We start from the raw sequence: 27,151 nt of genomic DNA, 5'->3' as shown, positions 1-27,151 counted from the left end.
TCAAGAACTGACTAATAAAAGCCTAACAAATAATGAACATAAAAGCAGCAAAATAGTAAACTAAATTGATGTCTCATAAACCCCTGTGTACCTTGTTTTTTGGCCACAGGAGCACTCCAAGCATCTGTCCTTTGGGTCTTTTTTCTATTACTGGTGTCCAAATGAATGTGTACCTATTAGAATAAACACAAGATTGCTCTATGGGTTACTACAGAAATGATAAACAATGAATTTTTGTGATTTTTTAATATTAAAGCCTTTTATTTTCAAAACATACACATGGATAAGTTTTCTTTTTTTTTTCCATCTTTTTTTTTTTTAAATTTTTATTTAATAATTACTTTATATTGACACTCGTTTCTGTTCCGATTTTTTTTTCCCTCCCTCCCTCCACCCCCTCCCCTAGATGGCAAGCAGTCCTTTATATGTTGGATATGTTGCAGTATATCCTAGATACAATATATGTTTGCAGAACCAAACAGTTCTCTTGTTGCATAGGGAGAATTGGATTCAGAAGGTATAAATAACCCGGGAAGAAAAACAAAAATGCAGATAGTTCACATTCGTTTCCCAGTGTTCTTTCTTTGGGTGCAGCTGCTTTTGTCCGTCATTTATCAATTGAAACTCAGGTCTCTTTGTCAAAGAAATCCACTTCCATCAAAATATGTCCTCATACAATATCATTGTCGAAGTGTATAATGATCTCCTGGTTCTGCTCATTTCACTTAGCATCAGTTCATGTAAGTCTCGCCAGTCCTCTCTGTATTCATCCTGCTGGTCATTTCTTACAGAACAATAATATTCCATAACATTCATATACCACAATTTACCCAGCCATTCTCCAATTGATGGGCACACATGGATAAGTTTTCAACATTGACCCTTGAAAAACCTTGTGTTCTCATTTTTCTCCCCTTCCTCCCACCCTTTCTCCTAGATAGCAAGTAGTCCAATATATGTTAAACATGGTAAAATATATATGTTAAATATTTAACATGTATTAGTCCACCTGCTATTTGGAGGAGGTGGTGGGGGGAAGAAGGGGAAAAATTGGAAGAAAAGGTTTGGCAATTGTCAATGCTGTAAAATTACCCATACATATAACTTGTAAATAAAAAACTATATTAAAATATATATATATTAAATTTAATATATGTATACATATTTATGCAATTATCTTGCTTTTGCTATTATTTCTACTAGTAATCCAGAGCATCCAAAGTATCATGTACACTGAACCCTTCCACCTTTGATTCGGACTCTTCCTACTGTGTCTTTAAGAGGTGTGCCAAAAGGAAATTTCAGTATGGCCAGCTGTAATAACATTTCCAAATACTGAAATGGGTTCAGTCTTCCTGGAGATGATAAGCCAGAATTTATAAAACCCTATTATCTCTATATACATATATTGTATTTAACACATTAATAAATACTTTAACATATTTAACATATATTGGTCTACCTGCCATCTGGGGGAGAGGGTGGGGGAAAGAAGGGGAAAAATTGGAGCAAAAGATTTTGCAATTGTCAATGCTGAAAAATTACCCATGTATATATCTTGTAAATAAAAAGCTGTAATAATTAAAAACAAAAACAAAAACAAAAAACCCCCTATTATCCCGTAAGCAGATTCTCAGCGTAAAGATCTCTTACCTTATAATATTTTGAAACTGTATGCCCCATGATGGGGTTGGCTACACCTTCTGGACGGTCAATATTGAAAACAATCTGGAAGACAAAAACACAAGATGGAATAAACTATAAAAATAACAAAATCCAGATATACGCGCGTAAACAATCAAATAATCAATTGTTCTAGCTCTGTCTCTCTTCCCCTGTTCCAAGAACCTTTCTTCCTCTCACAAAATCCTTATATAGTATCTTTTCTCTACAGAACCCAAAATTATGAGTATCAGTTCCTTGATGTCCAGTGATTCAGAAAAAAAGAGGGCTCTAGTCTTGATATAGACCATGACATGGCAGAAAATAAGGCAGAGAGAAGTCTGGAATGCATTCAGTATTCTCTCAATAACCAAAATGAATAGCATAGCCCATCATACTATTCTACAGACACAACTTCCCAGAGTTCCTAAAGCAGTCTTTTTCTGGCAGAAAAGTTCCATCTTTCTCAATGTGCTGAGTACAGAACTGAGGGATGGAACAGGACAAGACATATTATGCAATTCAAAGAGATCTTTTCTCTTCCCACCCCCCTCCCACCCTTGTTTTTATTGAAATCTTTTTTCTACATTAGAATAAAAACCTTGCTTTAATAGGCTACCAGCTATAAGGGTACAAAATAACCCACTAGTTAACCCAAAAGACAAGGGAGATGCACCAATTCAATCTTCACAGCATATATCACTGGTATCATTTACAATTTCTCTTGTTTAAATAAGCCTAGGATATCTCCAAGAGTCTCCATTGTTATTGCAACAGCACAGCAATTGTCTTTAAGTATAAAACTCCCCAAAGTTGTTCAGTGTCAAAATTTATGGCTCCTCAAAAAGGTTGTATTGGTAACATGCAAACAAATAGTACTAAACAATATTATTTCCAGTACGGCTTGCCAAATACTAGACCTTAATAAGGAAATAAAATTACAAAATGCTTGTTCTGGCCTATGAAACTTTTCCAAAAAAGTGGCTGATTGTCTAGAAGAGACCTGTTGACAAAAAAATTGATCCTGGGGACTCAGAGTGGGCTTTTTATACTCAACATTATGAAAATACAAATGTTTTTACAAGACACCAAATCTAACATTTTGACCCCAGAGACTATCTAATCTAACTTGTAATAACATGGCTGACAAGTAGTTGTCCACCTTTACTTATAGAGATCCAGAAAAAAGGACTACTTTTCTTCCTTTCTTTTTTTGCTGAGGCATGTAGGATTAAGTGCTCAGAGTCACATAGCTAGTTAAGTGTCTGAGGTCACATTTGAACTCCTGACTTCAAGGATGGTACTCTATCCACTGCACCACCTAGCTGCTTCCACTCTTCTTTCTTCACAAGCAGCCCATTTTATTTCTGGATACTTTTCTTAAGAGTCTAAATTCCCCATCTCCTTAAATTTATCCTCATATGGAGTAGCAACATTGTACACAGTGATAGCAATATTGTATGATGATCAAGTATGATAGACTTAACTCTTCTCAGCAATTCAATTATCCAAGACAATTCCAAGAAACTTTGGATGGAAAATGCAATCTACTTCCAAAGAGAAAACTGGAGACTGAACATGGATTGAAGAGTACTATTGTCAACTTTTTTCTTTTTGTTTTGTTTTCTTTCTGGTGATTTTTCCTTTTTGCTTTATCTTCTCCAACATGACTCATATGGAAATACGTTAAAAATGACTGTATAATATCCTATACAAGGTCAAAATGAGTTCATGATTTAGGCATAAAGGATGATATTATAAGAAAATTAGGAGAACAACATATAATCTACCTGCCAGATATGTGAAGAAGGAATTTATGGCCAAAGAAGAACTGGACAACATTATGAAATGCAAAATGGGTAACATTAAATACATTAAATTAAAAACTTTTTGCATAAACAAAACCCATGCATCTAAGATCAGAAGGAAAGCAGAAAGCTGGGAATTTTTTTTTTACAAGGCTTCATTTCTAATAAGCCATTTCCCAATTGACAAATGTTTAAAGGATATGAACAGATAATTTTAAAAAGAAATTTAAGTCCCTAAATTTAATTTAAACCCTAAATTTAAGTTATTTCTAATCTTATGAAAAAATGCTCTAAATTGCTATGATTAGAAAAATGCAAATTAAGACAACTCTGAGGTACCTTTTGGACTGGCTAAGATGACAAGAAAAAATAATGATAAATGTTGGAGGGGATATGGGAAAACTGATATTGGTGGAGTTGTAAAATAATCCAATTATTCTGGAGAACAATTTGGAACTATGTCCAAAGGGCTATCAAACTATGCATACCCTTTGATCCAGCAGTATCTTTACTGGGCCTGTATCCCAAAGAAATTATAAAAAAGGGAAAAGGATCCATATGTGCAAAAATGTCTATAGCAGCCAGAAAATGGAAATTGCCTAGTTGCCTTTCAGTTGGGGAATGGCTGAATAAATCTTGGTATATGAATGTAATGAACAATTATTGTTCTATAAGAAATGATGAGCAAACTGATTTAAGAAAAGCCTGGAAAGACTTACATGAACTGATGATGAGTGAAGTGAGCAGAACCAAGAAAGCATTGTAAGCAACAACAAGATTATATGATGATCAATTGTGATGGACTTGGCTCTTTTCAACAATGAAGTTATTCAAGGCAATTCAAATAGACTTGTAATTGCATTGAGAGAGAAAGTGGATCAAAGCATGCTATTGTTTGTTTTGCTTGATTGTATTTCTTCTTTCTTGTGTCTTTTTTCAATCTGATTTTTCTTATACAGCATGACAGATATGGAAATTATGTTTAGAAGAATTGCACGTGTTTAATCTATATTGGATTGTTTGCTGTCTAGGAGAGGGGGTAGGAGAAAGAGGAAGAAAAATTTGAAACGTGAGGTTTTGCAGGGGTGTATTTGGAAAAATAAAATAAAATAAAAAAACAAAATAAATGATGAGCAGGCTGCTGTCAGAAAAACCTCGAAAGTCCTCCATGAGCTCATGCAAAATCAAAGTACTTTGTACAAAGTTACAGCAATGTTATGTGATGATAAACTGTGAATGACTTTTTCAGCAATACAATGATCTAAGACAGTGACTCTGAAGAACTTGTGATGAAAAATGCTATCCATACCCAAAGAAATAACTTATTGTGTCAAAATACAGATTGAAGCATACTTTTTTTTAAATGTTTTTTTTTAGGGGTTTTTTTGGTGTGTGTGGGGAGATCTATGTTTTATTTCACAACATGACTTTTTTGGAAATGTCGAATAATTTCAAATGTATCTTTTCAATGACAGGGAGAGAGAAAGAAAGGAAGAAAGAGAATCTGGAACTCCAAGTTTTAAAAACAAATGTAAAAATTTGTTTTACATGTAAATGGGGAAAAATAAAATTTTAAATGAAGGAAGAGAAAAAAAAGAAAATGATGAAAATAGCATTTTAGGGAAACAAACAGAAACTTCTTGACATATCCAGGGCATGAAGCTACAGTGGGAGTAGAAAAGAAGGAGTATATGTGAGAGACACTTTGAAGGAAGAACTGACAAACACTAGTAACAAACATAACAAAAGCAAGGAAAGAAAGAGAAAAGTTAAAGATGAATCCAAAGATCTGAACCTAAGTGACTGGAAGAATGGTGAATACAACTGATGACAACAATAAGTTAGGAAAAGAAACCAGTCTGAAATCAGAATACTATATTTGTTGAGTAGACTCAAATTTAAGGGCTCTCTCTACCAGATTTTCATTCAATAAACTTTCTATAAATCTCTCTCCCCTCTTTCCCACCCTAATGAAGAGAAAAACCACTTCATATCAGCGAGGCCATTTCCTAATGGTGACAGTGGATGGGGTTCCAGTAAATTTTTAAAACTTCATTTTAATTTTAATTTTAAATTTCCTTCAGGAAATAGTATACAGTCTAGCTTGTCTTATTATGGCTAATAAAGGGGACAATAAAAACAAAAAACAAAAAATCCACCATGTGAGAGTGGCAAATCTGTAGATGCCCAATTCTTTCCCAGATGAAGATAATTGGAAATTCCATTCAACATTCAATAAGCATTTACCGAACATTGACCAAATGCTACATTTATTTCTCCTTTCACAAGTTCATATTTACACAGTGCTTCAGGATTTACAAAGGGGATTCTGTACATTATCTTATCTGAACCCAGCAGTGATATTGTAAGGTAGTACAAATACAAAAAGAGAGACTCTGAAAAGCTAAGTGAATAGATGATCATACTTCTTCTAAAAGGCTTTCCAATTTGAGTATTCAAAGCATGCTCAGCCATTTACCCTCTGTCTCGTCATCACCTAATCAGGGGACAGTTAGAGGCAGGAGAGTCCAAGGATATGCAAAACAAATGAGGCAAACCGATAGATACACTGTGAGTTACAGATGACATTACAGGAAACACTTCCCAAACTTGAGGCTATTCTGCATCATCTTTCCTGAGAGAGAGAGAGCAGGATGCAGTTCAAATATGCCATGAACTATAAACTCTGGGACAACTCATTTGACCTTCCTAATCCTCATTTCTTCCTGTAAAAAAGGGAGTTAATTTGATTACATACTCTTTAAGGTTCCTTCCAGCTCTAAATCTTTCTAAATCATTTCCTCTCTCTGGTTCTCTGTGGTTTTGTAATAGCAGAAGGTTAAAAAAAGATAGCCTCTTTTAACTGTACATGCATGATTCCTGTGAATTTCTGGGGAATCACTTCACTATCTACAAGGAACATCCTATTTCTGCTCTTAAGTTCAGGCTAAAAAGAAACATGCTAGTGCGGCCTTAGACCACAGAGCACTAAGTTCCACAAGCCAAAGTCACAGAAAGGTAAGAGTCTTGCTTGTAACTTTTGTCTGAGCAGTGATTCCAAAGGACTTCTGAGACCTATTCAGGATCACACATGAAAAATAAGAGAACAATTACAACCTCTATGCTTTTAAAGACTTATTTTCTTATTATCTATTATCAATCTGATCAAAAATACCCTTAGAAGTGATCAGAAAATGAAGAAGAGGCATTCTCGTAAAGAATTTGGAAACATTAGGAAAGCAAAATCTTATTTCATTTAAACAGATTTGTTTCCCTCCCTTTCTCAAGAAATGGTATTGAATAAATTGGGTAAACATTTTTACTTTCAAGGGTTCTTAAAGGTCCCATTTCTAAAATATATAGAGAATTGACTCAAATTTATAAGAATTCAAGCCGTTCTCCAATTGATAAATGGTCAAAGGATAAGAACAGACAATTTCCAGATGAAGAAATTAAATCATTTCTAATCATATGAAAAGGTGTTCTTAATCATTACTGATCAGAGAAATGCAAAGTAAGACAACTCTGAGATACTACTACATACCTTTCAGATTGACTAAGATGACAGGAAAAGATAATGATGAATGTTGGAGGAGATGTGGGGAAATTGGGACACTGATATATTGTTGGTAGAATTGTGAACGGATCCAACCATTCTGAAGAGCAGTTTGGAACTATGCGCAAAAAGTTACCAAACTGTGCATACCCTTTGATCCGGCAGTGTTACTACTGGGATTATTTCCCAAAGAGATCTTAAAGGAGGGAAAGGGACCCACATGTGCAAAAATGTTTGTGGCAGCCTTTTTGAAATGGCAAGAAACTGGAAACTGAGTGGATGCCCATCAATTGAAGAATGGCTGAATAAGTTATGGTATATGAATGCTATGGAATATTATTGTGAGGCCTGGAGAGACTCACATGAACTGATGCTAAGTGAAATCAGAAGATCATTATACACGGCAACAGGACTATATGATGATCAGTTCTGATGGACGTGGCTCTTTTCAAAAATGAGGTAACTGAGGCCAGTTCCAATGATCTTGTGATGAAGAGAGCCATCTACACTCAGAGAAAAGACCCAGGGAAATGAGTGTGGATCACAACATAGAATTTTCACTCTTTTTGCTCTTGTTTGTTTGCATTTTATTTTCTTTCTAACTTTTTATCCAGTTTGATTTGATTTTTCTTGTGCAGCAAGATAATCATATAAATAGGTATGCATATATTGGTTTTAATATCTATTTCTACCATGTTTAACATATATTGGACTAACTGCCATCTAAGGAAGGAGGTGGAGGGAAGGGTAAACTCCACCTACTCCTACTCTAAAGTAGGTAAACATGTGAGACTAATAAGAGACCTTGTGCAGCAATGACCTTTTCCCAATTTGAGGTGGAAAAACAGAAGCATACATCAAGAGTACTAGTGCTACTATTTGTTTCTAAGAATCACTAAGAATGAAAGAGAGAACACTGAGGATAAATCTAATTACATTGCCCCAGTACTTAGAGAAAAATACTTAATAAACATATATAGTCCCTTGAAATTCTGTCATGCTGACTTAGCACAAAACAAAACAAAGAAACTACTGATATCTACAAAGGATACTGGTTAAAATTACAAATTTTTTATAAAAGTAATGATAGTCTAGCCATTCCCTTGGTGAGTATTAGAGAGGGCAGGCTAAAACAGAGTCCCTGCGTCCAGAAAGAGAGATAAGATAAGAGGAGAAACCGAGACCAAAGTATAGTTACTTTTGGGTCCTGCCAAAAATTAAGCAACTTCACATACTCTAGATTCAGCCTAAAGTCCAGCCAATTCTAAGCCTATCAGTTCATTTCATAGCATTGGAACTGGGTTTTTGGCTTAATTCCTCTATTCTATAATTATCACCTTTTTTAGAAATCATAATGAAACATGTTACCTAACAGATAGGTGATGGCCTTAAAGTGTAGAATGAGGCAAATATTTTTGGATATGACCAATACAGGAATTTGCTTATTTAATTATGCATATTTACCTCAAGATTTTGGGGGTTTTTTTCTTTTTCAATTAGGAGAAAGAGTGTGAGAAGAAAAGAAAAAATGTTTTTAAGTGAAAAGAATTTAAAAATTTAAAACAGAACCTCTTTTATAGAACATAAATGTATAATGTTTATGAAGGAAAGAGTTTTTCCCTTAGTTTTTTCTAGTAGTTCAGTTTTACATACCCATAGTGGTCCAGTTTTATACACCTATAGGTTTTTTCCATTCCATGGATCCTTCACAGATCCCATCCTTCAAAGTCAAGCTCAGGTTCTACTTTGTCCTTGAAGCTTTCCTAAACAATTCCAGCTATCTGTATTCATAGCCTTTACTATCTATCCTACCCATTCTGCCATCTCCTAAGCCTGTTTTAGCCTACTGTCTAATTGTTTATGTTTGTCTTTCTTCAATCAGATTATAAAAGCTTCCAAGGCAAAAGCCATGTTGTATATTATTCTTAAAAGTAGGTACATTAATGGATTTCATAATAAATATCTTAGTATAACAGATATACAGTTGATGTCCAAGAAATACTTATGATTTAGGGCAGTTCTTGCTTTCTTAAGATCCTGCTGACCTGACCAATGTTTCTGACCGAACTAACAAGCTGTAGGATAAGCAATTAGACTACAAGTTGTAGGTAAATATTCTACTACAGGTTTGGTGACTGGCTTAGCATTGAAGAAGACACAGGCATTCCGTTTAATGATGTGGGTGTAAAGAAAAAACAACAGGATTTCAAGTTCCTTACAGAAAGAAAATACAATTACAAAGAGCCAAGCTATTTTGCCAATATATCAGAAAAGCTAAAAAACTTTTAAAATAATTTCTCTGTTGAGGTTACTTGGATTCTTCCAATAACTTCCAATAATTTACTAAATGTCTACCTGTGGCAGATTTCCAGGATGACACCTAAGGTTCATCCAACTAAGAAAAAACTGAAGTAAACTAAACTGATTTCAAAAACTTGCACATCACACCTAGATAAATAATGACAGCATCTCTGAACAATCTGCAGAAGTAGGAAGAGCTACCATATGGCCTATCTTGATTCCACGTAAATGCTTTGTTAAAAAGATTACTATCAAACAAAGGGATTCCTAAAACACAAATAAACAATGGAACAAATACGTGCTTTTCTTGTTGAACACTGATAACGGAAAAATATGAACAAATCAGCATGCTAAATCAATGTGATTTACTATAACATCATGCTATAGAGATGAGAAAAAATTCTTTCCAAGGAATAGCAAATCCTGAGCAAATCCTGTTATCTGGTATATTCTTTCACTTCTTCTATGTCCCTTTTTTTTTTCTTTAAATAAAAATTAGATTTCATAAGAACTCCTAGCTCCATCTGGTGGTGATGAGAAAGGAACACACCACAGTAATGCACTTTCAATTCAGAAAAAATTAATGATGTAATAACTAGGACAAGAAACTAAAGAAGTACAGAATCAAAAGTGGTTTCAAACTCTGGAGTTTCTATGAATAATATAGGAAAATTACAGCAAACTAATAAGAAGAAATTGTTGAATGAATGTAAGTTTGTTTGAGTATCCATCTGGATAAGAACTTAAAATATATGATTATCAAATAGTTATATTTTTTTCTGGAATTATCTGCTCTTGATAAGAATCTAATTGCTTGACTCATTCAGAAAATCTTTATGGTCATTTCCAAAATTTGAAAGAAAAACAACCTCACAGGCACTGGGTAATGGTACAAATGGCAACATTGATAATAATAACAGCTAACATTAAACAGCAACAATAACAGCATCTATATATAAAATGTGTTAAAGGTTTGCTAAGTACTTTACGTACTTATTGACCTCAGAGTCAGGAAAACAAGGGGTCAATGCTTATCGCAAACATTTACTAGAAAAGTGACTCTGGACAAGTGACTTAGCCCTTCCAGACCTCATCTGTAAAATGAAAAGGCTGGATTGAAGGATGATCCGTTCCAGCTCTAAAACTATGATCTATGACTGAGATCCTATGTACAACAAGATTTCGAGTCAATGTCTCAATTTGATGTCTTTGAGTTCCACCCAACAGCTTCTGCTAACAAGTCTTCTTTCAGTGTATATTAATCCAGCAATGCTTTTGGATAGAACTATTTTTAGTTTTGAAGTGGGAAAGCCTCTTACTGTCATATCATTGTTCTTCTTATGGACAAAGAAATACAAAAGATGGGGATTGATTTTTTAAATCATTTACCTGAATAATGTCCACCAGTTTTTGTAAGCCTGCTGTGTTGTTAAATATCCCAGTACCTATGAATAAGGTAAAAATTGTAGTAAGTTCATTTCATATAAATTCAAATTGACATCTAGAACAAAATCATACAATACTAACATCTTGTCTCTCTCAATGGTCTCCAGGTCAAGAACTGTCCAAAAGGCAGAGTACAACTGTAGCGATCAAAAAAAACTACTTTAAATGACTACACTCTTCCACAGGCCTATAAAATCTCAACTAGATTATAGACAATATTAGTATCTCTAGCTTATTTTTCGGTAGTCAGCATTATCAATTTAGAGACACTTGAGGTTTCTTTTTGAAACAATACTTAATGTAGAATTTGTTAATGAAAAAGCACCTCAACTGTTTTCAGAAGAATAAATATGTGAAGCTGTACAAGAGAATTATTTTATCTGCTTAAAAGGGATGTGGCATTGATGTGGGCCTATCCTTACAAAGCACATAATTCTAGCTATGAATTTTGCTGAGGACCTACTGTAAAAATGCTAATAAAAATACTGATTTTACAAATCCAGTGTAATTCAAATATTTAATAATGCTAATTCTTCAATGTCAACATCACAAGGGATAAAATAGTTAACTTGAGCTCTATAAACAAAATAACTTAACCTAAGTTATATTACAAGGCAATTACAATTCAGTTTGAAAATGATTCTTGGCAAACTGTAAAGCTAGAAGGACTGCAATTAATAACCACCAAAGCACTGGCAGTGAGTAGACTGCTACTCATCCCACTACATCATTGCAGAATTCCTTAAGTTACACTGCCCATGTTGATACTGGCTAAATACAAAGAATCCATCTTAGTTGAAAATTTCTTCCTCCAATGGGTACAACCTCTTATTAGGAAGGAGAGTGGGGAGAACCCATTAAATGTAACAAAATGAGACAAATTTGAATCTAAAAAGTTACAAGCCAGGAGAACCACTTACGTCCTGCCAAAAATTGTATGATCTGCTCCAGTGATTCCAGGAGGGAAGACTTGGTCTGAAAGGTTATATGGGCTTCAGCAAACAGATCAAATATGTAGCTGCCAAGTAAGAGGAGCAAAGTTTTAAAATTAACAAAAGAATACAGTTCAAATTTGAAAAATTTAGATGCTCATGTTACCCAGTCAAAGATGTGAACTGGTTTTAGGCACCACTGCTATGCCAAAGCTTTCTACCTATGACACTTTCTCGTACTTGACCTCAGTCAGTGAAATAGTAACTTCAGTTGTGACTGACCCTTCTGCACTGGCTCCTTTTGCTAAATTTACCTCATACAAAACATGTCTACTATATCTTAGATAAAGAATCCACAGAGGCTCTCTAACCCTCAAGGTTTAACTGTTCAACAAAAGACCATGTAGTACAGTGCTGGCTCTTGACTTGGAGGATTTGGGTCCAAATTGAATCTCAGATTATTTAATACCTATGAATCTGGGAAGGTTGTTTACCTCCCAAAGCCTCAGTGTCTTTATATGTAAAATGAGTGTGTTGGACTTAAAAGTCTCTGAGACTCTTTCCAAGTCTGAATGCTGTAAGGCTTTATTTATTAGCTAAGCAATGAGTTTCCTGATCCATTACTCTGTTGGCCAAAAAAAATTTTTTTTTCCCTAGATTTTTCTTACTACAATATATAAAACAGAAACCACATGATTATCTCAATAGATGCTGAAGAAACTTTTGACAAAATACAACACTCATTCTTTTTTCCCCCTGAGGCAATTGGGGTTAAGTGGCTTGCCCAGGGTCACACAGCTAGGAAGTGTTAAATGGCTAAGGCTAGATTTGAACTTATATCCTCCTGACTTCAGGGCTGGTGCTCTATCCACTGCACCACCTCACTGCTCCCACACTCATTCTTAATAAAAACACTAGAAAGCAGAGAAACAAATGTGGTTTTCCTTAAAATGATAAGTAGCATCTATCTAAAATCATCAGCAAGCATTATATGGATGAGGATAAGCTAGAACCATTCCCAGGTAAGATCAGGGGTGAAACAAGGATGCCCATTATCACTATTATTATTCAATATTATATTAGAAATGTTAACTTTAGCAATAAGAGAAGGAAAAGAAATTAAAAGAATTAGAGTAGGCAATGAGGAAACAAAACCATCATTCTTTACAGATTATACGATGGTATATTTAGAGAATCCTAGAGAATCAACTAAAAATTACTTGAAATAATGAACAATTTTAGTTAAATTGCAGGACATAAAATAAGCCCATATAAATCATCAGCATTTCTATATGTTACCAATAAAGCTCAGTAGCAAGAGACAGAAAAGAGAAATCCCATTTTAAAATAGCTCTAGACAATCTAAAATATTTGGGAGTCTACTTGCCAAAAAAAACCCAGGAACTATATGAACACACTTACAATACAATATACACAAATAAAGTTAGATCTAGAATTGGAAAAATATCAATTGCTCATAGGTAGGCCAAGCTAATAGAATAAAAATGACAATTCTATATAAATTAACCTACTTATTCAGTGCCATAGAGCTAAAAAAAAAAAAAATTCATCTGAAAGAACAAAAGGTCAAAAATATCAAAGAAATTAATAGATGTACCAGATCAAAAATTATATGATAAAGAAGCAGTTATGAAAATCATTTGATACTGGCTAAGAAATAAAGTAGTGGATAAGTGGAATAGATTAGGTACAAAAAACACAATAGTCAATGACTCCAGTCCAGACTATATATAAAAAAAGAGTCTCTCTACAATGTGCCCTATAATTAGCCTTAGGGCTTTTGTTCAAAGGGCTCAAGTGAGAAGGAGAATCAATTATATTCCAAAATATTCTATTTTATCTGTTTTAGTTTACATCAAACCTAAATTTTCTCCTCTTCATCTTTTGCCTTATGTGGTCATCGAGAGCAGAAGATTTTATTTCACATATGGTTTGATTTACTTTCAGACTAAATTTGGCCATAACCACTTTCCTACTTTGGATTTAAGAAAATGATTTTTTAAATCCAAATGAGTCTTTACATTTACCCCTATTTAAATTTCATCCTCTTAGATTTGGCCAATATTCTACTCCAATAAGATCTTTTGAATCCCATCATTCAGTGTATCAGCTGTCTCTCACAATTGAGTCATATGCATATTTAAAAAGCACATCATTCATACTTCTATACACGATAAAAACACCAAACAGCATAAGACTAAGCACAGATCCTAGAACACTCCACTGGACTCCTTTTAAGTTGATACCAAACCATTAAAAATGACTTTTTGATTACCACCCCTCCCCCCAATCATTCAATTCATTCCAGATCTTCCAAAACACCCAAATCACCTAGTTCATGCGTTTTTTTTTTCCCATTTCCTCTCACAAGATTAGCACAAGAGATTTTATCAAAGACTTGAGTAAAGTAGATCTCAGTTGCCTTGATCTACCACTGTAGCAATTATGTGCAAAAATGAAATGCAGTAAATCTGGCAAATCTTATTCATATGGAGCTTTCATCAACATGCTTCTTTTTCTATAAGTTCATTACTTTCTAGGATTTTCCGAGGGAACTGACATTTGTTCATAGTTGGCAGAGACCATTTTTTAAATTTTTAAAAATGAGGACATATGTCCTTCTTCAATCCTGGAGTACCTCTTTCATTTTCTTGGTATAGATTGTAAAATCTTGAGGAAAAGTATTCATGTGTGAGTATATGTTTTATTATACTGGAACCTTCTTTGAAGCATATACCATGACAGAAGCAGCTACACCCAAAGAAAGAACACTGGGAAATGAATATAAACTGCTTGCATTTTTGTTTTTCTTCCCAGGTTATTTATACTTTCTGAATCCAATTCTCCCTGTGCAACAAGAGAACTGTTCAGTTCTGCACACATATATTGTATCTAGGATATACTGTAACCTATTCAACATGTAAAGCTCTGCTTGCCATCTGGGGGAGGGGGTGGAGGAAGGGAGGGGAAAAATCGGAACAGAAGTGAATGCAAGGGATAATGCTGTAAAAAATTACCCTGGCATGGGTTCTATCAATAAAAAGTTATTTTAAAAAATAATAATGAAATAAAAATAAAAAATAAAAAAAGAAGCATATACCATGACTTTAGGGTATTATTGAAGTTTTCATAGCCCAGTCCTTTGGTAAAAGGAACCTCTTTATTATTCATGACAGTCTGGTCTTGTACTAAATATAACAATACATTTATGTCATCATTCAAGTAGGACTCAATTATACAAAGGGTAGTCAGTAATTAAGGCAAATTTTAATTTTTATCAAGTATTTATTAAATATATACACTACTACATACCCTCCTTACTATGTCTAAATATATTAGTATGCACTCAAATGATTGCACCTCTTATATAAACATATAATCAGGACTATTTTACTTTACTGCAACCATTGACTGTAAAATGTTAATAATCCCTTTCCATATTTTAGAGTTAAGATAATACTTCTGATTCTAGTGGCTAAGAGTATTGTAGAACATTTCCTAGTTGTTAGTTTCCTAAGAGGAGGCTATAATGACTCAAAGGCCTGGAGAAAGATCATAAAATAAAACATTTGGAAACTACAGAAAAATCTTTATGATATACTGAAGTGGTAGAATAGAAGGCAGAGTGGCAAAGGAATCATTAAAATTTTGTTTCCTACAACTTGAGCACCTTCAATTTGAGGATAATCTAGTCTATTAGTTCTGTTCTACATGATGTAAAAATAAATCTTTGAAGAGAGGAATGGGTGGGGAGAGGGGAAAAACAGAAGAAGAAATAGTGCTAAATATTGGGGAAATAAGGAATTTACATTTCAAAGGGGAAAGTAGGAAGCAGGAGAAATGGGATAAATGATAGAATACCCAAGCAAGGCTGCTGACAAGGAGATATCCAAATAGTAAAGTGAGTCAGGAATCAAGTGAGCAGTCCCTCATGAAATGGCAGTTAGGGCTGAGGACTTAATAATCCTTTGGGTGAACCTCAGGTCTAAAATATTTCTACAGTAAAAAGGCTGCAGGCCCGGAGGTTAAATCCAAAGAATACAAAGTACTAGAATGTAATAATTCTTCATTTTATGTTATAAATAAGCATTTTATCATTTGTGCTCCATGCTCATGGCAACTGCAAAAAGAGTACTACAAAAACAATTATACTCATATACAACATCTGCTGGAGAAGATGAAGACATAGATAAATTCTACAAAATTGAATCAGCATATACTGGATAACTTCAATGCAAAATGAACATAAATAAAGATGTTGAAAAGATTTAAAAAACATGATTTGCGAATAAGAAATGAGAGAGCCAAAGTTTTACAGAACACACAAAAGTTTCACATGTATAGATTAAGAACGTTCACATCAAAGTGGAACTAAGATGGCAGAGTCAAGGCAGGAATTCACTCAATCTCTCACTCAAACAACTCCAAATTCCTTTAATAAACAAATTTTCGAGTGTCAGAACACCCCCCCAAAAAAACAGAGAAGAACATTTTCCAGATGAAGGCAACTTATAAGGTCAACAGAAAAGATCTGTGAAATCAAAGTGGGAGTCCAGGGTGCAATCTGAGCACAGGCTGTGCAAGTGCAGCCCCAATCCCAGCATCAGACAGTGGAATGGGGACACTCTCAACAGCTCCAGGGCAGAAAAGATTGGTTGTGATCAGGTCCCTAGAAGGATCTCTAAAAATAGCTGCACAAAATCCCTGAAGCTTGGGACAGTGTACCCTCCCCATTCTGGAAACAGAGCCTTACTTTAACAAAGAGTTAAAAGTTAAGTAATAAATAAGCAAGGAAAATGAGCTGGCAACAAAAAAAGTTTCTGACTATTAAAAATCACTATGGTGACAAAAAAAGTCAAAACACACACTCACAAAATAATAAAGTCAAAGCTACTACATTCAAAGCCTCCAAGAAAAATAAGAATTGGTCTTAGGTTATCAAAGAGCTCAAAAGAGATTTGAAAATCAAGTAAAAGAAATAGAGGAAAAATTAGAAAAAAAAATTCAGAGTGGTGTAAAAGGAAATGCAAAACAACTGAGGAGAAGAATGCCTAAAAAGCAAAACTGGCCAATTGGGAAAAAGGATACAAAAGCTAACTAAGAAAAATAATTCCTTACAAATTAGAATTGAGCAAATGGAAGCTAAAGTTATTACCTAATGACTTTATAAGAAATCAAGATACAATAAAGCAAAATCAAAAAAATTTAAAAGTAGAAAAAATGTGAAATATATCATTGGGGGAAAAAAAAAACTGACCTGGAAAAAAGATCTAGGACAGATAATTTAAAAGTTACTGATTTACCTAAAAGTCAAGATCAAAGAAAGAGCCTGGACATCAATTTTCAAGAAATTATCAAGAAAAACTATCTTGATATTCTAAAATCAGAGGGTAAAATAGAAACTGAAAGAATCCACCAATCACCTCCTGAAAGAGATACTAAAATGGAAACTTCCAGGAATATTGTAATCAAACTTCAGAATTCCCAGATGAAGGAGAAAATACAGTTGCATTCAGAAAGAAATATTTCAAGTACTATTCAAGAATCCCAGGCAGGATAACACAAGATTTAACAGATTCTACATTAAAGAATCAGAGGGCTTGGAATATGATATTTCAAAGAGCCATGGATCTAGGATTACCACCAAGAATCACCTACCCTGCAAAACTGAGTATAATCTTTTAGAGGAAAAGGTAGACATTCAATGAAATAGAGGATTTTCAAGCATTTGTGATGAAAAGACTAAAGCTGAATGGATTCTGATTTTTCAAAAATAGGGATCAGGAGAAACATAAGGAGGTAAACAGGAAAGTAATATCATAAAGAACTTAATAAATTTATCTGTTTACATTCCTACATGGAAAAATGATATTTGTAACTCATTAGAACTTTCTCATTATGATGGCAGTTTGAAGGAATATATATAGACAGAGGAAATAGATGTGAGTTAAATATGAAAGGATAACTTTTTTTAAAAAATGATAAAACTAAGGGGTGTACTAGGAGAAAGAGAAAGAAAGAAGTGGAATGGTATAAATCATCTGTCATAAAAAAAGAGGCAATAGCTTTTACAGTGGAGGGTAAAAATGGGGAGAAGAGAGAGAGTGAGTGAACTTTACTCTCATTAGAACTGACTCAAAGAGGAAATAACAGACATTTAATATGGATATAGAAATCTATCTTACCCTGCAGAAAATGGGTGGGGAATGGGATATGGGAAGTGGAGAGGGAGATAAAAGAGAGGGCATATTGGGGGAGAGAGTGGTGGCAAAACACTTTTGAGCATAGACAAGGTAAAAGGACAGAGAGAATAGAATAAATTGGAAGGGGGTGGGGTATGAAACACAGTTATCAGTAGTAATTATAAAATGAATTTTGAAGCAAGTTTCTCTAATAAGGCCTTATTTCTCAAACACAGAAGGAACTGAGTCAAATTTATAAAAAATAAGAGCCATGTCCTAATTGATAAATGATCAAAAAACATAATCTATGGCCAAAGGGCTATAAATTCACGAATATCCTCTGATTTAACAATACCACTACTAGGCATGAATACCAAAAGATTAAGGAAAAAAAAAAAAACAAAGGAAAAGAGCTATGTGTACAAAAATATGTGTAGTACCTCTCTTCCCAGGGCAATAATTGAAAATTGAGGGGATGCCTATCAAGTGGGGAATGAATGGCTGAATAAATTGTAGTATGTGATTGTCATGGAATACTATTTATGGGAAATAATGAGCAGCCCCCAAGACCAGATGGATTTACATGTGAATTCTACCAAACATTCAAAGAACAATTAGCCCCAATGCTTCATAAACTATTTGAAAAAATAAAGAATGAAGAAGTCCTATCAAATTCCTTTTATGACACAGACATGGTACTGATACCTAAACCAGGTAGGTTGAAAACAGAGAAAGAAAATTATAGACCAATCTCCCTAATGAATATTGATGCTAAAATCTTAAATAATATATTAGCAAAAAGACTACAGAAAATCATCCCCAGGATAATAACCACGATCAAGTAGGATTTATACCAGGAATGTAGGATTGCTTCAATATTAGGAAAACTATCAGTATAATTGGCCATATTAATAACCACATTAACAAAAACCATATGATCATCTCAATAGATGCGGAAAAAGCATTTAATAAAATCCAACATCCATTCCTGTTAAAAACACTTGAGAGTAGAGGAATAAAGGGACTTTTCCTTAAAATAATCAGTGGCATCTATTTAAAACCATCAGTAAGCATCATATGTAATGGGGACAAACTGCAATCATTCCCAATAAGATCAGGAGTGAAACAAGATTGCCCAATATCACTGTTACGATTTAATATTGTATTAGAAATGCAAGCGTTGGCAATAAGAGTTGAGAAAGAGATTAAAAGAATAAGAACAGGAAATGAGGAAACCAAATTATCACTCTTCGCTGATGATATGATAGTATACTTAGAGAACCCCAGAGATTCTACTAAAAAGCTGTTAGAAACAATCCACACCTTTACCAAAGTTGCAGGATACAAAATAAACCCACATAAGTCATCAGCATTCTTATATATCACTTACAAAACCCAACAGTTAGAGTTACAAAGAGAAATTCCATTTAAAGTAACTACTGATTGTATAAAATATTTAGGAATCTATCTGCCAAGGGAAAATCAGAAACTTTATGAGCAAAACTACAAAACACTTTCCACACAAATTAAGTCTGATCTAACCAACTAGAAAAATATTAAATGCTCTTGGATTGGGTGAGCAAATATAATAAAAATGACAATACTACCTAAACTAATCTATTTATTTAGCGCTATACCAATCAGACTCCCAAAAAACTATTTTGATGACCTAGAAAAAATAACAACAAAGTTCATATGGAAAAACAAAAGGTCCAGAATTTCAAGGGAATTAATGAAAAAAAAATCAAATGAAGGTGTCCTAGCTATACCAGATCTAAAATTATATTAAAAACAGCGGTTACTAAAACCATCTGGTATTGGCTAAGAAACAGACTAGCTGCTCAATGGAATAGGTTAGGTTCAAAGGACAAAACAGCCAATAACTTTAATAATATAGTGTTTGACAAACCCAAAGACCCCAGTTTTGGGGATAAGAATGCATTATTTGACAAAAATTGCTCTGCTATTTCCTAAAGGCAATCCAGTACACTCTTCTCCATCTGTTCAAATCTGCTTGTTGTTTCAGGGCCACATAGCTAGAATGTGTTAAGTGTCTGAGGCTGGATTTGAACTCAGGTCCTCCTGACTTCAGGGCTGGTGCTCTGTCCACTGCACCACTTAGCTGCCTCTAGGACCATGAATTTTTAATTCTGAAAGGTTGGTGGTCAAGAAGGTAGTCAAGCAGGAGACAGAAGTTTGAGGCAGGGGATAACCAGGCATCTGAGATAAGCTATTGGAGTTTTATGACTCTTTGAAATGTGAGAGTGGCCAGAGCTTCAGGGCCCCAATTCTTTTAGTCCCAAAGAGGCAAAGGGGAGATGTGGGTGGCCACAACAATTCCACTCATGGCATAATAATTCAGGGAAATTGAGGTATTACAATTATTCTCTCTGGGCTTGCAGAGTACTAATATAGCAGCACTCAGTCAGAAAACTAAAGAACAGAGGGAACAGTAACAGGGCACTAGAAGGAAAGGGGACTGGCATTCATCTAGAATCAGTTTCTGTCCCTCCTCCCAGAAGTTGCTTGGGGCAGGGAATGAAGCTGAAAAGATCGAATATGTCTGTGTGGGAGGAATATGAGATAGCTTTGAGATCCAGCCCTAGGGGGATCTACTATCAAAGAAGTAGCTAAGAAATGAGCAATAGAGGAATATAGAGCAAAAAGACAAAAATTGCCAGATCTCAGGAGGAAAAAAAACTGGAACACCCACAGATAAATTAACAGAAGAGATATTAAAACTAAAGTTTTTGGAAGATGACCATGAGAGCAACTAAACAAGTCCAAACACGGAAGAATAACTATTATAAAATCAAGGAAACTGAACCATCCAGCTGATGATAGAAGACCCTGTAGATTCCCAAGACAGCCTGGGCCCACAGCAGGAGGTTCTCAAATGGTGTAAGAAATAAGCATTGTGAAAGCAGAATATATGGTTTGCATAGGAAAAATAATTATCAGAATAGAAAAGTTTGAATACATAGTGACATATCTCTTCAAATCAGATCCTAATAATAGGCAAAAGAAACATTTCTAATAACTATTATTACCTGTGCCCCAAAATGGAGCCAAAAACTTCTACACAATAGAAGGTAAATTTGTATATAAGAAGACATAACTGAAGGAGAGTAGTGTAAATATCTCATTTTAGTTTCTCCTATTTTCAGCATGTGGGTGATTTGTTCCTTGCATGAGATTTAATGCTACTTCGGTGGCTGCAGGCTAGCCTATTCTTCTGGAAAAAATAAGTCACAAAAGCTAAAAGAGTAAAACAAAATGTTCTAAAAAATGAGGGTAGATAAAATTTTTAGTATTAATGAAAATATATTATTTGAGGAGTGAAATAGAAAAAAAAAAATTCAGTTTCCTACCAGTTTTTTATAAATCCTGGGCTGTTTCAAAAGGAAAAGACCACCTAATGTCTGATATAGGAGAGAAAAATTGAAGAATTCTGGTGTTTTGACCAACCAATGAACAGGAATTTATTAAACTCCTCCTATGTACTGGGCACTGTACAAGACTGATAGGGACACAAGTACAAAGAGTATTACTTGGAACTGGAAAAAAATAAAATATTATTTATAAATAAATAAAATTAGTTTTCTCAAAAAAAAAGTACAAAGAATGAAATGATCTCTGCTCACAAGAATCTTCCATTTGAATGAAGGAGTCAAGCATGCAGTATAAATAAAGTTAATAAATACAAATGTATCCCAAGTAGCTAACTACCAGGTAGTTGGAGAGTACTGATGAAGCGGGTTGTGGTCCCTTTAAGAAACTGTATTTCCTATTGATCTGTGATTCCTTTCAGATTCCCAGCCCTTCCTGGCTGAGGCATATCCTCCCCAGACAAGTTGTCCTTCCTGGATGCCATGGCCTTTGATTCACAAATCCTGGTCAAAAAGCATCCCTTTGAATTCCAATAGGAAATCCAAGCTTGTCCCAGCCCCCACTGGATCTGAACCAATTTAGGCTCTCCCAAGCCCCAACTGGTTCTGATCTGCTCTGGTTGTCCCAGCCCCCATTCTGACTTGCTTGGGCTGCCCAGCCCCCACTGGTTCTGATCTGCTTGGGCTTCCCAACCCCAACCAAGACACTCAATAAAATAGTTTCCATCAACTAAAGTCTTTGCAGATGGACTTCAGCAGCTCACTCAGCTGCCAGGACTTTCTGTCCACTGAAAACTGCATTTTCAGTGCAAAACTCCATTTTCCATAGATCTGCCATTATAGAAGTCAGTCTCTGGGTAAAGTGATTTCTATCTAACAATAAACTTTCATTTTGCAACTAATATTTGGGAATTCTTTCACTCCTAAAACCTGCGGCCGATTTAAAGGGGATGCTTAATAACTCTCTTATAGCCACCAACTTCTAGAACACCAGGAATCTAGACCACTCTAAACCTCATCACTGATAGTTGGGAGAATCATGAAAGGCTTCAGGCAGAAGACAGTGTCTGAGATGCATCTTTTATTTTTTTAAATAATAAAAGCTTTTTATTTTTCAAAATACATGCAAAGAACCTTTGTGTTCCAAATATTCCTCCCTCCCTCTGAGCTGCATCTCAAAAGGAGAGGGGTTCTATGACATGAAATGTATTCTAGATATGAATACAGCCAGTGTGGCTCTATTGCAAATTGCAAGACTGGAGAGAACAGAAAGGGTGGAAATAGAAGTTATCAGCCAATGAGCTAGAAATGTGAAGTTACAAATCTGAGAGACTGGGCAGATAATTATATCTTTGATGGAATAGAAATGTTTAGCAAGAAGAGGACAGTTTTTTTGGGAAAAGATAATGAGAAAAATAATGTTCATTTGAAAGAATGAAAATATATTTATTGAGCACCTACTATGTGCCAAGCATTGTATCAGGCGTTGGGGATATAAATACTAAAGTGAAACAGTCCATGCCTTCAAGAAGCTTACATTCTATACCTAAGAAAACACACAGAGGGAGTGGTAGCCAGAAAAGAGTTTAGAGTTGAGTTGTCACAAAGAATAGTAACTAAAATCACAGGGAAGTCAGCAGACCCTTACAGAAGTATTTCAGAGTGTAATAGTATTGATTTGATTCCTATTCCCAGAATATAATAGACAGTATTGAGGGAGGAGGAGATGGTGAAGCAGTTGTGGTCCCTTTAAGAAACTATATCCTATTGATCTGTGATTCCTTTCAGATTCCCAGCCCCTCCTGGCAAAGGCATACCCTCCCCAGACAAGTTGTCTTTCCAGGATGCCAGAGCCTTTGATTCAATTACAAATCCTGGTCAAAAAGCATCCCTTTGAATTCCAATAAGAGATCCAGGCTTGCCCAAGCCCCCACTGGGTCTGAGCCAATTTGGGCTCTCCCAGGCCCCACTGGTTCTGATCGCTCCGGTTGTTCCAGCCCCCACCAAGACACCCAATATAATAGGCTTTCATCAACCAAAGTCTTTGCAGATGGACTTTGGCAGCTCCCTTTTCTGCCAGGACCTTCTGTCCACTGAAAACTGCATTCTCAGTACAAAATTCCATTTTCCATAGATCTGCCCACTAGAATAATATTCTTTCCCAGTGTTATCCTCTCTTTATCCTCACTTATTTCCTTAACCAGACTTTATGCCTCTGTCAGGATTTCTAACTTTACTTCCAATCTCCATAATAAATCTTTTTTTTTAAATCAATCTAGGTTTTCAGGTCTGCAAATTTCTTTACAGAGAATCTCTGTGCCACCAGAAGGGAGTCCCCAAAATTCCCTATTCTTGCACCGAATCCCAAGGGGTTACAGGGGAGCCAAACCTCTCCCTTTGGTTCCCTGAACCCCAAACCTGCCACTAGACCTTATCATTTAACTCCCTGACCACCAAAAACCCTAATCTCATTTTGGTTCCCTTAATTTAACCTTATCAATGGGAAGTGATAACAAAGGAGATGGCTGGATGGGATGTGAAGCATGATGTGTAGGCTGAACAGTAAATAAAGTGGGTTAAATTGGTTTGTTATGAATTGGCCTCTATTAACTTTAGAATTTACCCTGTAATCATCCTAACCTATCAGGCCAAAGCTAGGATGGCTTTTAGGGGATGAGCGCTTAGCCATTTGATCTTCAGGATCTCAAGCCCCAAAGAAAAACAAGGAAACATCCCCTGACAAAGAGATATAGGCAGACACAATATAAAAAAATGCAGAATCCTGGAGCATGAGCCTCCCCAGCTGAGACTTACCTTCCAGGCTTAGTTATGCCAGTGTTATTTCCTGGAAGTTCAATGGCATCGATTACATTTTCCAGCTTAAGAAGAATTACTGCCAAGGCAAACAAAGGAAAGAATGAAGGGAAAGACTGGTAAAAACTGCTATCCAAGCTTCATAGTTTCCCTTAGGCAGATCCACACACACGTCTCCTAGTTCTATATACAATATATCCAACCTTACACGTCTAGGGGGTGTAAAAGAAAAGAACTAAGAAATAAAAAAAAAAAAAAAAAAAAAAAAAAAAGGTAAGTAGATTATTCAGACACTCAAACCCCCAGACCCCAATGTAAAGATCAAGCAACAAAATCTCTTTTCACTTATTTAGGCAAGCTGCTATCATGATAGTGTTCAATGAATATCATCACTACATCGAGCATGTCTCTACAGATCTCGCTGAGCAAAAATGTAGTCTTTATTTTCCTAGGTGAAGCTCAGAGATTCTTTGGGCTGTGCTCTAAGGAAAATTCTCAGCCTAAAGAATACTAGCAACTTCTATATGCATCCTGAAACTGGTCTGATATTTTGTTTTCTTTGAAATTTTATCAGATGCTCCTTTTTAATTTAAAAAAAATTTATTAATGCTCTTTATCTTTATATGAATCATTTTGTAGGTAGTGAGGGTGATGTTCCCTCTTCCCCTGTCCAGGTTGAATTCTCCACTGTAACAAAGAAAAACAATTAAACACAACCACCAATATAACTACATCAGATAGAACATAAATATTTTGTTCTACTTTCCAAACTCCTGGTAAGAAGGAGATAAGAGTTCTAGTATTTCTTCCCTGGGGCCATCCTTGCCCTTTTTTTTTTTTTTTTGGTTCCTAAAGAGTTCAAATTTCTTCTAATAATCCTATCATTACATTCTTGTAGTCATTGTGTTTGTTCTTGAATTTTGCATATTCATCATTTCTTACTATTCAATGGTCCCTTATATTCATATGCCACAATTAAAATCACTTCTCAAATGTGATTCATTCACTCTGTGTCTAATTCCCTGCTACCCCCAAAGAGGACTTCAATCGATTTTTGGTATATTTGGGACCTTTGTTTTAATCTTTCACCTCCTAGGGGCATATGCTCACCAGCAGAATCACTGGATCAAAGAGACAGTTTAAATCACTTTGACTTCAAAATTCCAAATTAATCAGAATGATTAGAATAATTCATAGCTCCACCAATAAAAGTTTATTTGTTTCCTTTCCTTCCAAAGGCATCTCCAACATTTACCTTTACCATCTTCTGTCATCTTTGCAAATTCACAGGATGCAGTAAAAATAGTTGTTTTAATTTGCATTTATTTCTCTTACCATTAGTGATTTAGAACATGCTCCCACACGTTGTGTATAGTTTATAAAATTAATGTCAAAACTAATTGTATCCTTTTACCTTTTAGGAAGTGATGGAGGTATTTTATATGTATCAATTTACAGTATATTTTTATATCAATGAAATTTGGTGGAAAGGGTTGCCTTGCATCTGACAGTTTCTCCTCTTTTTTCAATGACTTTATCTGTGCAAAAGCTTTTAAATTTTATATAATTATAATTATAATTACCTAGCTTAACTTTTATAAACTCCTCTATCCTTCAGTTGAGTAAGACTTTTGACCTCCTTTGATATAACTGTGAAAGTAATTCCTTCCATTCTCAAATTTTTCTATGATGTGACTGAAGAGGAGACCCCGAAATTCTAAAAATCCTTAAAGAAGAAAATCTTTTTCAACTCTGCCTCAATGAGGTACCCCGCCCCGAGGGACAAACAGTTTCATCCTTGTTATCTGGGCAGAGTCAGCTCAGTCCTGAAACTCATTGAATTCAATTCAAATTCCAGCTCAAGCTGAAACCCAGGGATGAGCCAACTTGGGACTCCACCCACGAGTTCCCTTCAGCTAAAACTCCCATTATAAAAGAGCCAAACTAAAACCCTCTCTTTGCAGAGGTTCCAAACATGCCATGTTATGCCATGCTATGCCAAAGAGCCTCTGTCCACAGGAACACTCTTTCCAGTGCCATCCTCTCTTTATCCTCACCTATTTCCTAACCAGACTTTATGCCTCTCTGTCTGGATTTCTAACTTTACTTCCAATCCCCATAAATAAACCTCTTTTATCAATCTAGGTTTTCAGGTCTGTACATTCTTTTACAGAGAACCTCCGTGCAGGGAGTCCCCCAAACTCCCTATCCTTGCGCCAAATCCCAAGGGATTGCAGGGGAACCAAACTTCTCCATTTGGTTCCCTGAACCCTGAACCTGCCACTAGACCTTATCATTTAACTCCCTGACCACCAGAAACCCTAATCTCATTTTGGTTCCCTAAATCTAAACCTTGTCATGACTTTTTAATATTCAGATTATGTATCCATTTGAAGCAGTTGGGGATATATGGTATAAGATATTAATCTAAACCTAATTTGTACCAAACAGACTTCCAGTTTTCACAGAAATTCTTATCAAGAAAGGAATCCTTCATCCACATAATTTTTGATAACGGAGTTTACCAAATACTGAGCTACTATTTGTTCCACTAATCTACCTTTTTGCTTTTTAACCAATACAAAACAATATTATCTCTTTGTAATTTACCTTTTCCTCATTATATCTTTTGAGATTCTAAATTTTTTCCTCCAAATGAATTTTGTTACTGTTCTCCTTCTACAAAGTATCTCCTTAGTTGCATGATTGATCTAAGCACTACATTTGTGTTAATTTAAGTAACAGTATTCTTTTATTATATTGGCACAGTCCAGCTATCAGCCGTAAATCTCTTTCTAAAGATTTGTCTTCTGTCATTTCTATAGGTTTTTTTCTATAAATCTTACATGCATCTAGATAGGCCAATCCCTAAATATTTTAGGCACTTTGTGGTTATTTTGAATTCAATTTCTCTCTATATTTTCCAGGGTTTTTTTTAGTATTATATGATGGTGATTTCTGCAGATTTATTTCATATCCTGCTATATTACTTCAAGCAGTTTTATCAACTAATTTCTTAATTGATTTTTTTGTTTTAATA

General features: G+C 35.0%; 1 protein-coding gene across 4 annotated transcripts in view; it reads right to left on the bottom strand.

Moving 5' to 3' along the window:
* Positions 1-27,151, bottom strand: part of RTEL1 (regulator of telomere elongation helicase 1) — a 98,924-nt gene that overhangs the window by 44,973 nt on the left and 26,800 nt on the right. For all 4 annotated transcript variants that reach the window (XM_051976768.1, XM_051976771.1, XM_051976770.1 and 1 more), the window contains exons 12-16: positions 24,112-24,190; positions 11,694-11,791; positions 10,717-10,772; positions 1,654-1,728; positions 92-173 (exon numbers count right to left, since the gene is read on the bottom strand). In XM_051976768.1, the coding sequence (XP_051832728.1) occupies positions 92-173; positions 1,654-1,728; positions 10,717-10,772; positions 11,694-11,791; positions 24,112-24,190 (390 nt within the window). The remainder of the gene's footprint in view (positions 1-91; positions 174-1,653; positions 1,729-10,716; positions 10,773-11,693; positions 11,792-24,111; positions 24,191-27,151) is intronic.

This window comes from Antechinus flavipes, chromosome 2, assembly GCF_016432865.1.
Source record: "Antechinus flavipes isolate AdamAnt ecotype Samford, QLD, Australia chromosome 2, AdamAnt_v2, whole genome shotgun sequence".
Taxonomy (NCBI): domain Eukaryota; kingdom Metazoa; phylum Chordata; class Mammalia; order Dasyuromorphia; family Dasyuridae; genus Antechinus; species Antechinus flavipes.
The sequence above is the reverse complement of the archived record's forward strand: the minus strand, read 5'-3'. Positions and strand labels throughout refer to the sequence as shown.